Below are 18753 nucleotides of genomic sequence, written 5' to 3'. Positions count from 1 at the left end.
GTGCACCCCTGCGGACTCTCACACATGTGCACCTCTGCGGACCCTCACACATGTGCACCTCTGCGGACCCTCACACATGTGCACCTCTGCGGACCCTCACACATGTGCACCTGTGCAGCCCTCACACATGTGAACCTCTGCGGACCCTCACACATGTGCACCTCTGCACCCCTCACACATGTGCACCTCTGCGGACCCTCACACATGTGCACCTCTGCGGACCCTCACACATGTGCACCTCTGCGGACTCTCACACATGTGCACCTCTGCGGACCCTCACACATGTGCTCCTCTACGCCCCTCACACATGTGCACCTCTGCACCCCTCACACATGTGCTCCTCTGCAGACCCTCACACATGTTCACCTCTACGCCCCTCACACATGTGCTCCTCTACGCCCCTCACACATGTGCTCCTCTGCACCCCTCACACATGTGCACCTCTGCACCCCTCACACATGTGCTCCTCTGTGGACCCTCACACATGTGCACCTCTGCGGACTCTCACACATGTGCACCTCTGCGGACCCTCACACATGTGCACCTCTGCACCCCTCACACATGTGCACCTCTGCGGACCCTCACATATGTGCACCTCTGCGGACTCTCACACATGTGCACCTCTGCGGACCCTCACACATGTGCTCCTCTGCGGACCCTCACACATGTGCACCTCTGCAGCCCTCGAACATGTGCACCTCTGTACCCCTCACACATGTGCACCTCTGTGGACCCTCACACATGTGCACCTCTGCGGACCCTCACACATGTGCTCCTCTGCGGACCCTCACACATGTGCACCTCTGCGGACCCTCACACATGTGCACCTCTGCGGACCCTCACACATGTGCACCTCTGCACCCCTCACACATGGATCTGTATGTATTTCTAACTATTTAACATGAGCCGACACTTCCTTTTGTCAAACCAGTTGTATTGAAGTGAGTTGTAGTGCACATTACAGGGTTTAGAACTAGGTTTCAATCCATTTAGCAACATGACATTTTAATCAATTACCGTATTCGACGTAATAAGAGCCCAGGGCGCTCTCAAAATTAGAAATAGGGGGCTCTTATTAGAATATTATTTTGGTGGAAAAAACAGATTTGAGTTGAAAGATAAATTTTGTGGTTTATGCTGACGGCATGACTGTTTATATACGACAGATATATTTTCCCAGAATTTAATTGCCAATAATTAAGGGTGCATATAACACACAAGTGCATATTATACACAAATAAATAAGTCTTGCGTACATTGAGCAATCGGAAGGGTCGCTAATTGGGATTGTTCACTTGCCAATATATTAGCAAATATCGCCGTCGGCGCTTAATACGTCGAATAAGGTATGTTCAATGCTTAGTTTATAGGAGAGAACCAAATATAAACTGAAGCTTAAGACAGATTTAGTTTGTCTCTGTCCTTTGGGGCCAATGTTATTAGTTGGAGCCATTCAGTGACATCTGGAGGGGCCCCAGGGTCTGATGCCCTGTTGATAAGGAGATACAGCTGTACAGAGACGAGGCGAGTCTTGACAAGACGGTGTGGTCCTGCTCCAGTAGACATCATCTGTTCTCACACACACAGTCACAATGTTGAGCACTGAGTTAGTGTATGCCTGAAAGAGACTTGCTCTGTTTTACTATGATTTTATTCTTTTAATGGACAGGAAACAGGTGAATAATTTTTTTTTATTTCAGTTTTGATTAACATTATATAGATTTTCCCCAAAGTGATGCAGGATACAGAGTGGTTATAAATGTTGTTCAAACGAAGAAAATAAACACATTAAAATATTACACAAGAATTCAGGATATCGGTGTTCACGTTTTTAGAACAGCAAGCAATGTCATTCTTGTTTTATTTTCTCGCAAACCGGTTTTGAAATAAGTATGTTTACTCAATTGCATATTATTCAAACACAGAATGTGTATTTTACACATAAATTTGTGAACAGTTTGCTGGTAATATGATCTTACCTTAATTTCCAAATTTCATGGTTGCAGACTTTAGTGCAGACTTGAAGTAGCAGGTCAGTTACATTAATGGGGTATGCGTAACCATATGAAGATTGCAGATATTCAGATAGGCTTGATTCAAGATGGTATTGTGACAGCCAGGCAGATAGCTGTTTGAAGCAAATGGAATAATAAGCTTGTTGACATGTTTAAGGCAGGATTAGACACAGTGACAAGGAGCACCTTGTTTTTTTATCACAATAATGATATGCAAACACTGGTCCCAGATGAAGTGCATACAAGCTAGACACGACCAATGGTGTATACCCCAGGTCTTGGTGACCTTCCTACCCATCAACACTGCATGATGAACCATTGCCAGTGACAATATATCTCACCCAGTGAAATTGAGAACATGCCCGTGGCACAAATTTTCAGTGAGTCGAAATCAACAGGCATACTTTAAGGCCCAGATGATTACAGGGTCAGGGCCAGGGTAAGAGTTAGAGTAAGGATTAGGGTTAGGGTTAGGTTTAGGGGTAGGCGGCTATTTTTTTATTTCTTAGTTTCCGGATGCACCGCTCTTTCAGAGTCCAAATATTGAAAAAAATAAAAATAAAAATTACTTTTTACGGGGATCTTTACATTAAAAAATCCATAAAAGGTTCCAACAAAAAAAAATTTTGTTTCCTTGTCGAGTGTAAACAAAGGGAAGTCACTCTGATATATCTTGCCGGGATCTTTATCTAATACCATCAAAGCGTGTCAACACGAAGTGCAGTGGTGACCAGTTTAATCGGCATGCTGCCAAAATGGCGATGTCTTTCATGCATTTCACCATGACATGAATATTGGTATGTTGCCATTTGTGCACAAGCTGTGTGCCAGGGATATAATATATCTTGAAAAATTTAGTTGTTTTACTTTTGTTACTCCAGAATATTTTTTTATACCTCTCTACCTTTTTAGAACAAAAGTCAAGTAAACTAAATCCGAGAGTTTTTTGTTTTTTGTTTTTTCTACCTCACTTTTGAAATGAATTAAAAAAAATGTCGCCTGATAGGATTAGGGAATATTTTGACCAGGAAATGTATACCGGACCTAAAACACTAAAAGAAATGTGGCGCAACAAAACCCCAGTTGTTGAAGAGATTTCTTTGTACAAACTGTTCCATGATAATAATTCCCCTTGAGAAAATAGTACAAAGTTTAAAGGAAGAATTTCACTACAGGAACAGGTACTCTTTGAGACTTGCACCATATTAATCAGTTTTTTATTTAGTGACTCTTTAGAGTCCCAGGCGGCTTTGTGGTCAGGGGCTTGCACCCAATGGAATATACCCCTGGTAGCAGATATGAACATTTCACACTTGTTTTACTTAGGGTCCAGACTAAAGCGTTGTACAGTTCATCATTGTAAATCTGAAACTTGATGTATGTATGTTTTTGTGCAGGTGACAGGCATGGTGTATGATGTTCCTATCGAGGAGGATGATGAAGTTGTCACCATCAAGGCCTACTTTGACCCTCTCAGACAGGAGTCAATGACCAAAGACTTCAATGAGCAGGTAACCATGGTGATGGCAAAATTGTGTATGGTGTCAGTGATTGGAGGAAATAATGATGTATTGATAATATGCATCTTCCTATACGTAATTGATACATAGAAATATTCCGTATTTTGTCAACAAAGATATAATGATAGAAAGTGTTGCAATAATATTTAAGAAAGACTCTGTGGTATTATTAGTGGATTTATTTATAGATAATTATAGTTTTTTATTTTTCATTGAGGATCCTAAAGCATATCACATTACTAGTTCTTAGGGATATATTATTCCACAGGATGTAAAACACCATTTTATGCATTCCAGAGGCAAATCACATAGGATTTGATATTATTAATATATAATTAAATGACATTGGAGTTCGAACCCATAAGTAAGAGAAATTCTTTGCTAAATTAGTGATAAGCAAGATGGAGAAAGTGATGTCACAATCTTAGTAGATTGGAGATAAAGTAGCATGGTATGCTATATTATCGTGATAGTTAAGTTATAATGAATCATAATTGCGAATGCTTACTAACATATTAAATATGTCATATGCAAAATGTTTCTTGTTCTTTATTCAATCTTTATGACGCATCAGCTAGAATTGATCGATACTGATTTTCTTTACTGAGTTCGGTTAACAAACCTGTCATTAGCGACTCAAGGGCGGGCAACTCTATATTCTTGTGGCATATCCTCTATTTAGTGGTGTGAAGCGTGTGGATTATGTGGTTTACATCACTTCCTGTTTTGGATTATGCATTATCAGTATTCATACGACCTAGGTTAGGTAAAGGGACATCGTCCAAACAAGTGGATTCTTTTCTAACCAATTTTGAAAGGAGGTAGGGGTAATTCCACGCCAAAAACATTCCAGAAACCATCATAAAAATGTTAACGTGTATACTTTCCAGTTGCCGTGACATACCGTAACGAGTCCTGTATTCGATCAAGCGATTAAATATCGTGCTTAGATTTGCCTATGTAAACAGTCAACAGGGGGTGTTGAGTACAATATTTACTGATACCGCGATTATATAGATCCCACAATAATATTGTCATACTATACCCTGGATAATCGAGGATGAGGGGAATGATTATATTCAAATTCCTACGTGGAGAAAAGGCAAGTATTTTAACATCCCATGTAAAACAATGTGTAATAACATGCAAAACAATTGGGACATACAACAATCAAATGACCTTCTTCAAGAACAGAAGAGCTAGCCCAAGTGTTTGTTTGTTTGTTGTGTAACGCTGCACTCAGCTATATGACAGCAGTCTGTAAATAATCGAGTCTGGACCAGACAATCCAGTGATTGATATCCCGAGCATCAATCCACGCAATTGTGAAACAAAATGTGTAAAATACAAACAGAATATGTGATCAGGGTAATCATTCTGTTATATTCTTTGACAAGATACGGGGCAGTCGGGTAGCCTAGTGGTTAAAGCGTTCGCTCGTCACGCTGAAGACCCGGGTTCGAATCCCAACATGGGTACAATGTGTGAAGCCCATTTCTGGTGTCCCCCGCTGTGATAATGCTGGAATATTGCTCAAAGCGGCGTAAAACCAAACTCACTCACTCACTCACTCATTTGACAAGATACAGTTATATATTAATCAGTGAAATGTTTTTGTAAAGTAACAGCATTAGAAATATATTTCCATGTTCCAGTTTGGTGGACTAGATGCATTCGCTGGCTTGAAGAATTGGCATAAGCCCGCCATTGAATGGATGAACTTTGGTGCCCGACATTTCTCTGTGTTCCTGCCCCCAAATACAGAGACAGTGGCCCTCGGAGACGTGTACTACATCGTGAACACCCAGTCATCACTGTTTGGCTCCATCATAGGGTCGAGTCTGTCCAGCAACCGCTACTATCCACCCAAGGTGGCGGACTCTAATGTTATGATTCACAGACTCCTCACCATGTTCCATTCCCGACCATTTATCATCTCTCGCTTCGCTCCGACGGGCAGCGTGGCGTGTGTCAAGGCCATGAACGACAAGTATTTTGACATACAGTTCAGGTAAATATATACACTGAGAAACTATAAACATGATAAAGATTGCGTATAATCATTTTGGGGAGATTGTTTTCTTTTGGTTTGATGTTGTTTTTGAAGAAAATATTGGTTAATATTCTTTGCAAAATCTTGAAACGGGGATATAACATATGGACTAGTTTTAGATGAAAAAATACAAATACAAAAATACATGGATTTGTCCCGCTAAAGGTATGGCAGTACTATTAGTTGAAGACAAACACATGTTAGTGAATAAGACGAAACAGGTAGAAAGACAGATAAGCATTTGAATTGTATTATTTTGAATTATCCCATGTTTTGTCATGCATTGTGGATGTATTGCATTAATGACTCAATAAAAACAATAATAAAATTGCACTTAGATAGCAACACTTCGCACTGATGTATGCTCTGTGCGCTATACTTGTCTGTTGATGTATTATGTATAACTTATCAAGTATCACAACACTTCACACTGATGTAAGCTCTGTGCGCTATACTTGTGCGCTATACTTGTGCGCTATACTTGTCTGTTGATGCAGTATGTATAATTTGTCAAGTATCACAACGCTTCACGCCGGTGTAAGCTCTGTGAGCTATACTTGTGCACTATTGACATTTTTCACACTTTCGCCATCTTGGATCGTAAACGAGGCTTGGAGAGCATAGCTCCATGCAGTGAGAGTCGCATCAGCTGATAGGGAACAGACAGCATGTTGTGCATTTCACTGGTGGACATTTCAAACAAACAAAAAACGGTATCCTCTGTATCTAATACATAAGATATTTCACATTTAATCGTGAGGTCCAACTAAAATATGCCTGTAATACACTGGAATTTGCATTTTGCTGTCAGGATCCCAGAAGTGAATCGAAAAGTGCATTTCGAGATACGTATTTCAGAAATAGATTGTTTTATCATAACCTCGTCGGCATATAGGTACAATGTGACAGTACATTCAATGACAGAAGTTTTGTATCGTAAATAAACCGCATAACATGAAACACGTCAGTGTACTTTTGCAAAATTGCTCAGTCAATGCGTGGCTTGGCGAACTCGAGATCAAGATCCAGATCATGTTTATTTCACGTTTCATAGTGGTGTTTGCTGCACAACGCGCTATCGTTTTGCCATGAGTCCAGTTGACAAAAGACACTTTTTCTGCTATGATTTTCATTTTAACATATTACAATGTTAATTATGAAAATAATTCGTGTGTCAAAATAAATATTCAGAAGGGGCGATAACTCTATTCAGTGTGTACAATAAACAGATGATACTTTACTTGTTCTTCAAACATCACTTACTTAACTGATTACTGCCGATTGAGATTGCACCATGCACGACAAAAGTAATAATGTGTGAACTGTTTAAAATAAGTTAAAGGAAACTAAAAATTGATAAATATAAATAATGCATGAAATTGAAGAAATATAAGAATTGATACAACTATCAACTTCTTGAACACCCTCACCTAATCCTGTATGATGATAGGGGTAATTGTATGTCAAAAGGAAGCTACTAATACATTTATCCTGAATAGTTTGAAAATGTCTTGATCAGATATGAGTACAAATAAAATAACAAAAGATAAAAAGGAATCAACTTCAATTGGTAATCAAGCCAAGATAAAATATATGTATTGGTACAAATTATGTTGATGGAACAATCTGGATTTCTCGTATTTAACAAAGAAAAACAAACTAAAATTTTCATATCTTTATTTCTCACAATATAAGTTTTCAAAACTTAACATGGACTGGGTGTCTTTGGCAGTCAAAAGCACCTAATTAAATTCCAGGAGAAAATAATTTTCTTGCTTGTAAACAAATGGTACAATGTGCTTTTTAAGTGTATGATAAATATTGGCCATGTTGTTTTGTGAGTGAATAAGGCTTTTCACTTCCTCGTCCTTTGACAGGATCATGGGGATGCACATTGTAACCATTGTGTTACTGTCAGCGGAAAGCTCCTCCAGACATCCGTCACCGGATACTATTACTTCATTGTGGTGACTCGCTGGCCTGAAATGAATAATTCAATAATATTGTAATAATATTCCTACTTCAATAACATTTTTTTATAACCAATGCTTATTCACCTTCTCTCAAAATATTGCTTATTTAGAAAACAACATTCTTCTGAAATAGAGAAGTTTAAGGAAAATTAATCACAGTGTGTAACATTTGCTACTTTAGAACAATCTTGAAGGCATCAATTCATCTGATATGTCTAAAACTCAAAGAGTATGTTCTTTGTAAACAGTAAACTCAACAGATGCATCAATTTAATGACAGTACTACAGCTCCTTATATCGATGTCACACAGAAATTCACTCTTGTTTTAATGAAACACGTTTTGATATTTGTATTACCTGTATGTATTTAATCATGAAATACTTTGTTTAGTCTGACCATGCTGAAAACATACTTTCGCTAGAGTGAAATAAATAAGATTTTTATTAAAATCAGGTGAAATATCACGTTTTGTCACTCCTACAGTCAGTCTGCCTCATTGACACTATGGTTTTCTGAGTAAGGTCATGAAGATCACAAAGACAATATAAGACTTGAATTTATTTTGTCAAATGAAATGTTTATCTCTTCATGTGGTTTACTAAAGTTGATATCTTGACTTGAAAATATTAACTTTGTCAGATCACAAGATGAGATATTATTAAACATATTTTATTGTCCAAAAAGACAAAGGGATTGGGCGCAAGGGCAGCACTTATTACTGCCTTCTCCCTATATACAGTTATACTTAATATTGCATAATGAAAATGAACAATTTACAGTTGAAACTTCACATTGTGGAAACATAGTGCGCAATATATATACAGTGTTCATATGAAGGATATGTACAATGTGCTGGAAAGTGAAGACAGTGTGCATCTCATACATATCCTAATATTATACATTTTAGTGTTGAATATAGATTTAACAATATTAATGATAAACAGTTTGGAAACAATACTATGCTAGCTACTGAATCTGTTAGTCGTTTCTATAAATTTGTGTACAGACAAGAATATTTTTGTATTCAGGAAAACATCTAAGTTTGGATCCCCCAAAAGAATACTATGTAGAGTTTTTTGTCCTCCAAGATTATCGATAGCTGTCAGTAATGTCTCCCTAAAATCATCATATAAGGTACATTCGAAGAAGAAATGGAATTAATTTTCACAAGGAGCATGCTATACAAGGAGCATGAGATAAATTCATGCTATCATCGTTATTTGACAAGGAAAACAAATTTCTTCTATGTATTTATATTTGTATATTTTTCTCGTTTTGATTGAATTATAAAAAAATATCAAAATAATCACACCACTTGACTTGATTGAAATAAACTAAAGTTCTAAAGATTGTTAACAATAGTAAAATATTACATCATAACAATATAATTATTGCAAAATGACACAGTAAACTATATTCTTACATATAAATTGATATGATAAATAATCAATAATACATGGCAATTGCTTGCACAAAAGAAATCTTTTTGTTTTAAAAGTTTCAAAACATGTTTGTGGACATAAAACCAGATGGGTTTCACAATTAAACAAAGGGAATTAATGAGTTATGATTGCAATACGCATGGGAATTAAAAATAATTCTGTTTATACTTTAAGTTTTTAGTAATGTCAATATCAATTTATGCATTTGAAATATTTGAATACAAACTGTTAAAGAGTTATCTGTTTCTGTAAATTATATAAAGATCACATGTAGATTGAACATTTACTGGACATTAATTAGTTGGATTTTTGTTCATTTCATGACATGATTAAATTGGTACAGTAAAGTAAATATCATTTTGGTAGAAATATTAATTGTTAACAAAAATTGCAGATCAAACTGTACTTTACTTCAAATATTTACACACACTTTATGTAATAATTCAGTTGAAATATTACACCTCATGCTATCTAATCTGACAACATTGACAATCAAAATAACAACTGTTCACAATCACAACAGCACAAGTAGATCTAGAGGTCTAATATTTTATTGGAATGCATTTGAGTCCATTACAATTTACATCAAATACGCAACTGATGCAAAATTCTGATTTGTTACGATTGTAAATTCTCAGTAGGTTACAATTTGATAGGTCACAACATAGGCCTATATCAATTAAGTTAGTTTCTGACATATATCTATAGATATGGTCAAAAGGTGAATATTTCGACTTCAAATACAACCCGCAAAGTTATTTAAACTCACAATAAATAGTTTGGCTTAATGGTGTGTAAACTATGAATTATTCTTTACAAGATTTCAGTAGCATTTGTATTAAGTCTGTTCAGCTACCATAAACTGCACTGGGAGTTACCAGGTGGTCATGGATATTTTAAATTGAAATCACAACAGAACGGCCAGACTCAAATTTATATCGGTAAGGAGACCAGATAACAGTAGAATAGTTTGTCAATAAGAATAATGTTCAATACTTACGATAAATGTAACGGGATGGTTAAATTGTCACAGTTTGTCCCGATTGCGTGCCTTGTTGACATCTCCGTGTGTTTCATGTGCTATCCAGCCTTCACCTTCTGCTCTCCAAGCCTCGCTTTCAAACCGGAAGTAGCGAAGTGTGAAAAAGTTTAATACTTGTCTGTTGATGCAATTTGTATAACTTATCAAGCATCACAACATTTCACACGAGTGTAAGCTCCGTGCACTATACTTGTGTGCTATACTTGTCTGTTGATGCAATTTGTATAACTTATCAAGCATCACAACATTTCACACCAGTGTAAGCTCTGTGCACTATACTTGTGTGCTATACTTGTCTGTTGATGCAATTTGTATAACTTATCAAGCATCACAACATTTCACACCAGTGTAAGCTCTGTGCACTATACTTGTGTGCTATACTTGTCTGTTGACGCAATTTGTGTAACTTATCAAGCATCACAACACTTCACACCAGTGTAAGCTCTGTGCACTATACTTGTGTGCTATACTTGTCTGTTGATGCAATTTGTATAACTTATCAAGCATCGCACCACTGACACACCCTTATGCACACAGGGATAGAAGCCATGAGCCCACTGCTCTGAGTAGTTTAAAGCCTTAAAGGTATCCCGAGGACTTGTAGAAGCTCGGGCTCTTTATGGTGTTTACACTACTTTTGGTTATCGCCATTCTGGCTGAAAATGCTTCAGAATTAATTTCTTCTGTGAAACTATGCACCAATAGATGTCCAAACATTTCAGGATTCACGCGGAGTTCCAGCTGAACGAGCCTCCATATCATCCCTACTGGTACACGCCAGCTCAGTTCATGGGGAATATCATCATGGCGCGTGACAGCTCACATATCCTCTCCTTCAACCTGGATGTGCCCACCGACAAGAAACTTAATGTTGGTAAGTCAGTCTACTCCAGTGTGATGGAGAGTGCATGTCTTTTACTGAAGTCAATAAAATTAAAGCAACAGCACAACATTTGACCCTTGTACCATAAAGCTGAGTCTTACCATGGGTTCTCGCATAGATCTGAGTCCTACCATAGATCCGAGTCCTACCATAGATCCGTGTCCTACCATGGATCCGAGTCCTACCATAGATCCGAGTCCTACCATAGATCCGAGTCCTACCATGGAACCGAATCCTACCATTTCTCGTCTTACCTTGGATCCGAGTCCTACCATTGATCCGAGTCCTACCATAGATCCGAGTCCTACCATGGATCCGAATTGTACCATGGATCAGAGTACCACCGTAGATCCGAGTCCTACCGTGGATCTAAATCCTGCCATGGATCCGAATCCTACCATGGATCCGAATCCCACCATGGATCCAAGTCTTACCTTGGATCTGAGTCCTACCTTGGATCTGAGTCCTACCATAGATCCGAGTCCTACCATGGATCCGAGTCCTACCATGGATCTGAGTCCTCATATGGATCCGAGTCCTACCATAGATCCGAGTGTTACCATAGATCCGAGTCCTACCATGGATCCGAGTCCTACCATGGATCCGAATCCTGCCATGGATCCAAGTCCTACCATAGATCCGAGTCCTACCATGGATCCGAGTCCTACCATGGATCCGAGTCCTACCATGGATCGAGTCCTACCATAGATCCAAGTCTTACCATATATTGGAGTCCTACCATAGATTCGAGTCCTAACGTGGATCTGAATCCTGCAATGGATCGAATCCTACCATGGATCCAAGTCTAACCTTGGATCTGAGTCCTACCATTGATCCGAGTCCTACCATAGATGCGAGTCCTACCATTGATCTGAGTCCTACCATGGATCCGAATCGTACCATGGATCAGAGTACCACCGTAGATCCGAGTCCTACCGTGGATCTAAATCCTGCCATGGATCCGAGTCCTACCATGGATCCGAATCCTACCATTGATCCAAGTCTTACCTTGGATCCGAGTCCTACCATTGATCCGAGTCCTACCATAGATCCGAATCCTACCATTGATCTGAGTCTTACCTTGGATCCGAGTCCTACTATAGACCCAAGTCCTGCCATGGATCCGAGTCCTCATATGGATCCGAGTCCTACCATAGATCCGAGTCCTACCATAGATCCGAGTCTTACCATAGATCCGAGTCCTACCATGGATCCAAGTCCTACCATGGATCCGAGTCCTACCATAGATCCAAGTCTTACCATATATTGGAGTCCTACCATAGATTCGAGTCCTAACGTGGATCTGAATCCTGCAATGGATCGAATCCTACCATGGATCCAAGTCTTACCTTGGATCTGAGTCCTACCATGGATCCGAGTCCTACCTTGGATCCGAGTCCTACCTTGGATCCGAGGCCTACCATAGATCCGAGTCCTACCATAGGTCCGAGGCATACCATAGATCCGAGTCCTACCATGGATCTAGTCCTACCATAGATCCGAGTCCTACCATGGATCTAGTCCTACCATGGATTCGAGTCCTAACATGGATCCAATCCTACCATAGATCCAAGTCTTACCATTGAATTGAGTCCTACCAGGGATCCGACTCCTACCATGGATCCGAGCCCTACCGTTGATCTGAATTCTGCCATGGGTCCAAATCCTACCATAATCCAAGTCCTACCTTGGATCTGAGTCCTACCATAGATCCGAGTCCTACGAGTCCTACCATGGATCCGAGTCCTACCAGGGATCCGAGTCCTACCAGGGATCCAAATCCTACATGGTTGGAGTCTTACATTGGATCCGAGTCCTACCTTGGATCTGAGTCCTACCTTGGATCTGAGTCCTACCTTGGATCTGAGTCCTACCATGGATCCGAGTCCTACCATGGATTTATGTCCTACCATGGATCTGTGTCCTACCAAAGATCTGTCCTACCATGGATCTGAGTCCTACCATGGATCTGATACCATTGATCTGTGTCCTACCATAGATCTGAGTCCTACATGGATCTGAGTCCTACCATGGATCTGTGTTCTACCATGGATCTGCTACCATTGATCTGGGTCCTACCATAGATCTGAGTCCTACCATGGATCCGAGTCCTACCATGGATCCAAATCCTACCATGGAGTTCAATTTTACATCTACGTACGTTATATCTGTATACTTGCAGACATGGAGTGGCTAAATGGTCCCAAGGAGAACGAGAACATGGAGGTGGACATCGGCTTCATGCCGCTGATGAAGTTGAACAACACTTCGCCGTCTGAGAAGGTGCGCCACTCCAACATGCTTCTGAATGACACTATGAGAGAGGAGAACCCCAACCTGCCCCAACTTGTGTCCACTGTGGAGTGGATGTCAGAAATCTCACTTGAAGACGCTCAAAGAGTGCTTGAAGTCACATTGTACCCTTTTAAAAAGGTTTGTAACATTATCTAAATTAATATTTTTCTTTTGATGCGTCATGTTTGTAACCCATTTAATCTCCCGTCCCAAAGTGGGTAGGGGGATAAATAGGAATTGAATTCGTCTGTCCGCTGTCCATCCTTTCATTTTGGTTTTGTAAATTATTCTTTTACAGAGTTATAGGCCTTGCTCCATGCTCCATAACGCTGTGGTTAGTGTGTGCAATGGGGACAGGGTTTTCTCAGAAACTATGGACGTACATGAATGAAACTTTGCATGCTTATCTTAGAGGTACTTGTCAAGTCTGTATTCGTCGTTGTGATTGTGCTGTTTTCTTGTTTTGGAAGTCAGCCTAAACTTAGTGATTTCTCCTCTCAAGTTGTATTATTAATTACTTCATTCAGTTGTTTACGTGCACATTATATTTTTTCAATGTGATTAATTTCTGATTTCTGTGATTTCAGGTTCCATATTACAACTTTACAGAAGCTTTCAAAAGAGCAAAGACAGAAAAAAAGCTAGTGCACTCTATACTGTTGTGGGGTGCGCTGGACGACCAGAGCTGCTGAGGTTCGGGGCGGACTCTCAGGGAAACAACCCTGGAGAGCCCGCCCGTCACTCAGCTCCTGTCTGAGAATTTCATCAGTTCCTGGTCCCTGATAGCGGAACTAGAGGTGAGCTGATGGGGTGGGATTCAGGAGTGAGTGTTAGGGTGAGGGTGCGTTGAGGGTTGTAGTCCCTAGTAGCGGGTGAGGGTTGCTCAGTATACAATTTGACATACCGTATTCGACGTAATAAGCGACCAGGGCGCTTTCAAAATTAGAAATAGGGGGCTCTTATTAGAATAATATTTTTGTGAAATAAACCCACATAGTTGAAAGGTAAATTTCATGGTTTATGCTGACAGCCTGAAATGTTTATATACGACAGTTATATTTTTCCTGAATTTAATTGCCCACAATTAAGGGTGCATATAACACATGCGTGCGTATTATACGCGAACAAATAAGTCTTGTGTACATTGATCAATTGGAAGGGGTGCTAATTGGGATTGTTCACTAGCCAATATATTAGCAAATATCGCCGTGGGCGCTTATTACGTCGAATACGGTAAGTCACACTTACAATGTTGAACTTTCATCGCAAATTTACACAGGGCTACACAGCTTTGTTCATTTTGAAGTTACGAGCACACAAATTGTTGTTGGAATGAACTAGCCCAAAACGGAATATCAAAACTGTGTATTTAATGGAAGCAATATAATGACTTTCAAACAGGATCTTTGAGAGATTGAAGCTTGAGTTACCTCCCTTGCAGGAGCTGAAGAAGGACTCCAGTGAGCCTGAGGTTGCAAAGAAGGCAGAGGAGTTTCTCACCAACTACAACTTCCCTGTCATGATGATGGTGGTACTGCCGAATGGCACCATCATCAACAAAATGAATGCCAATGATTTCCTTGACATGGACACCTCCATTCTTGAGTCAGGGTAAGTAGGGTGTAGTGTACTGCCCCATGTGGACACTTCCATTCTTGAGACAGGGTAAGAAGGCTGTAGTGTACTGCCTCATGTGGACACTTCATGTTAAACTGCAGCATGGTATCTCAAAGAGCTAGCACTATAAATCGGCATCAGTCCGGACTAGTACAAGCAGCCACACACATACACACACATGTGCTTGCACGTCGCTATATAAGTGCAATAATCTTGGACGTTAAACCCAATTTCACCTCACCTCACCATTCTTGAGTCAGGGTAAGTAGGGTGTAGTTTACTGCCCCATGTGGACACTTCCATTCTTGAGACAGGGTATGTTGACTGTAGTGTACTGTCCCATGTGGACACTTCCATTCTTGAGTCAGGGTAAGTAGGTTGTAGTGTACTGAACCATGTGGACACTTCCATTCTTGAGTCAGGGTAAGTAGGTTGTAGTGTACTGACCCATGTGGACACTTCCAGAGTCTTGAGACAGGCAAAACAAACAGTCTTACATGCTTAGCGGTAGCGAGAACTAAGATCTGATTTTAATGAGATTGGACACTTACGATAGAGGGGAGATATTTTACAGGGAGGTAACTCTTGGAAGACAATAGTTCCGTCAAAGTGTTATGCTCACTGCAATGAAAATATCACTCTTCTCAACTTCAGAAAACTCAATCTGAAGTATATTATAATGATGCTCTAATGTCTGCCATTCATTCTATTTTGTATCTCAGTACTTGTAATTGTTCTTGCAGATTTTCTGAACCTTCAAGCTACAACTATGTCAAGTTTCTAAAAGAAGGCATACAGAAAGCAGCAGTGTCTGCAGCATAAAGCTTCCACATCCTGCTCTCCTAACAACATATCACAGCAATAATGTGAATCTCAGATGACAGTATTGACAGATTAATGGTATAGGTTTTTTATGGAATGGGATGTTAACTTTCAATAAGATCCCAAATTGGTAGTACTGTAAAATCAGTCAAGATCAATGAAAAATCAATAAATATTTAAACACAGTTTCAGGTTTACAATAAAATGGCAATACAGTGGGTCAGATAAGAGGCAGCATCAATAAGGAACAGGCCCTTGAATTAATGTAAGGCAACATTTCTTATATTTATTGGTTTATGGATTTCAAACTCATTTCAAAAGTGAGGTAGGCAAATTAAAAACAAAAACCAACAAAAAACCTCGGATTTGTTTTTGCTTGACTTTTGTTCTAAAAAGTTAGGTAGGTACAAAAAAAATATATTTGAGTAACAAAAGCAAAACAACTCAATTTTTCAAGAACATTTAATTATATCCCTGGCACACAGCATGTGCACAAATGGCAATATAACAATATTTATGTCATGGTGAAATGCATGAAAGACCTCGACATATTGGTGGCATGGGCCACGATTAAACTGGTCAACACTGTGTTTTGCGTTGACACGCTTTGATGGTATTAGAGAAGAATCCCAGCGAGAAATATCTGAGTGACTTCCCTTTGCTTTACATGCATTTCGTTTGTTGTTTGAACTTTTAATGTATTTTTGTAAAGTAAAGATCGGCGGTAATAAGAAAAGGAGTAATTTGTATGCATCTGTAAACCAAGAAATAAAAAAAATGTCGCCTGAGGGCACTCGTGAATGCCCAGAATATTTTCACTGTTGATTGTCTTGAAAGAGTTTTGTCTCCATGTTGGAAGCTGGCAGATATTTAGTATTTCCAGATAAGTATCCAAACTGCACTTAGCAACTGTGTAGAAACTGCCCCATCCTGAAACCTCTCGAAATGATCAAGCCTGTTATGGTATTGTATACAAGGAGCAATGATTCAAAAAACAATACAAAATCATTCTGAAAAGCGCCTCTCGCTGCTGTTGATTGCAGTTCAATCCGGCTACAGCAGCATTTCATAGTTATTTACTTGTATGTCAACATTTTGCTGCCATTTACAATTACTACAAATATATTTAGACAAAAACAACTCACACATAACAATATTTAGGGACAGCCATGATTTATCAGTGTTTGTTCCTGCAGAAGATAATCAAAAGGAGTACCGGCATGACAATACTTATCGTACATAAGATTCATATCAAACAGATTGACTTTCAAGACCTCTGTTTATTTGCACATATCATTAAAAATTTCTTACCTTTTTTAGGGGCAGATATCTTTTAATAAAGTACCCACAAAATTATGAGAAAAAGAAAAAACAAATCAAACCTACGGTGAATGTCGGGAGTGTGTTTAAATCTGGAATGATTGCATAATATCCCTGTTCTTTCATCTTGTTCATGATGTGCCTGTCTGAGAGAAAGGATTTCTGAGAGTAAGGATTAACCCTTGTTTTGCTATAGTGGATGAAGATTTAGAGTAAAACCTTGAAAAACAATTTTATTTTATTTCTTGTTTGGTGCAGGTTTAGATTAATAGTCTAACTTGTGTCCATTTTATATTTGGTGTAGATTTAGTTTAACATATATCCATAAATGAACTCATGAAATACAATATTTTGGTGCTGATCACTAAGTTGTCATGACAACGTGTACTATGACGACTTGACCACAAAGCAGATTTGCTCGGGAAAGTCTGACAACAACCGTTGTCCACTGACAGTTGTAGTGGCAGCACCAGAGTGTCAGTGTTGTTTCAGGAGATGTTTGATTGATGCAAAGTAGTTTTACAATAACCTGGCAAATAGTACACTTAGAGTTATCATTGTTTAGTTGTATATTGAAATGCTTTTACTTTCTGATAGCCAGTAGTAGTGTATGTTAAATAATCTCAAATTTGGAACATTTTCATCTTTAATAGGCCAACTTATTCATGTTGCTTGGATCACAGATCAACCTGCTTGCATGTTCTTTAAAAAGAGAGATGAGAATTTTTTTTGGGAATTTTTGGTTTCTGCTGATCATATTTACATTTACATTTAGACTCAGGGCAGACATTGCCATGTAAGTTTGTCTTGAAACTGCTGCCACTGAAGTGAGATTCGAGAAAAGGACAATTTGTCTGTATTCTAATGAATATTACTTAAGTTTGATCACAGTATTTCTTGTCCAGTAAATCTCAGAGTGCTGCTGTTAGGTGACCATTTTATTTTGTTGTTTCTCAAACTGCTGAAGCTCAAGTTAAAATTGTATCCAAGTAAAAAGAAAATGTTGGCCTTTTAGTCCCATTGAAAGGAGATATGGTAGAATGGACCATTGAAAATACCTTTAGTGTCATGGTTAACTCTGCTGTGATAAACTGTATCTTTGTGTGTAATAATGAGTGTTGTTTGTAGTGTGTCTCGTGCTGTTGCTCATCAATGTTGTTATGCTTGTTCAGTGCTGTTTCGTGTGTGTTATATTGTGACCCCTCTGCCCTAATCAGTACCTGGACATTTAACAAAGCAGGGGCCATTTCATTTGGGGGTGACCTTTAACAAAGCGCCTGTCAACTGGGTTCGACAGTAGCATTGAGAGCATTAAAGTGTGTCTCAGGTATCCTCTAGGAGTTGGGGGGACGGTTGGGTAGCCTAGTGGTTAAAGCGTTTGCTCGTCACACCAAAGACCCGTGTTTGATTCCCGACATGGGTACAATGTGTGAAGCGCATTTCTGGTGTCCCCGCTGTGATATTGCTGGAATATTGCTAAAAGCGGGGTAAAATCATTCTCACTCACTCACTCTAGGAGTTGGGGACTAGTTTTAAAACATGCGGCACAGAAAGTTGACTCAAATCAAAACAAGTACTGAATGAAAGGATGCCATATTTCATTATTGTTTGCAAATGCTCACATAAGACACTCAAAGGGTTTAAACCTTTTCCTGATCATCCATTTTACATCATCAAAATAATATTTTTATAACATACTTGCATTTTATGAATCTTTTGATAAAATGAATTGAAAAACAATTGGGAAAATATTGCCATCTTTAAAACCAA

The 18753-nt window shown here is 39.0% G+C and overlaps 1 protein-coding gene across 1 annotated transcript in view; it reads left to right on the top strand.

The window, feature by feature from the left end:
- LOC139442025 (selenoprotein N-like) overlaps nucleotides 1–15798 on the top strand; it is a 36639-nt gene extending 20841 nt beyond the window's left edge. The window contains exons 3-9 of the mRNA XM_071222778.1: nucleotides 3413–3526; nucleotides 5191–5546; nucleotides 10769–10920; nucleotides 13112–13362; nucleotides 13812–14021; nucleotides 14666–14835; nucleotides 15585–15798. Of these exons, the coding sequence (XP_071078879.1) occupies nucleotides 3413–3526; nucleotides 5191–5546; nucleotides 10769–10920; nucleotides 13112–13362; nucleotides 13812–14021; nucleotides 14666–14835; nucleotides 15585–15663 (1332 nt within the window). The 3' untranslated portion in view covers nucleotides 15664–15798. The remainder of the gene's footprint in view (nucleotides 1–3412; nucleotides 3527–5190; nucleotides 5547–10768; nucleotides 10921–13111; nucleotides 13363–13811; nucleotides 14022–14665; nucleotides 14836–15584) is intronic.
- Nucleotides 15799–18753: the final 2955 nt, after the last annotated feature.

This window comes from Haliotis cracherodii, unplaced genomic scaffold (assembly GCF_022045235.1).
Source record: "Haliotis cracherodii isolate W230 unplaced genomic scaffold, xgHalCrac1.p SCAF_5, whole genome shotgun sequence".
Taxonomy (NCBI): Eukaryota; Metazoa; Mollusca; class Gastropoda; order Lepetellida; family Haliotidae; genus Haliotis; species Haliotis cracherodii.
This window is presented reverse-complemented; position numbering and strand designations above follow the sequence as displayed.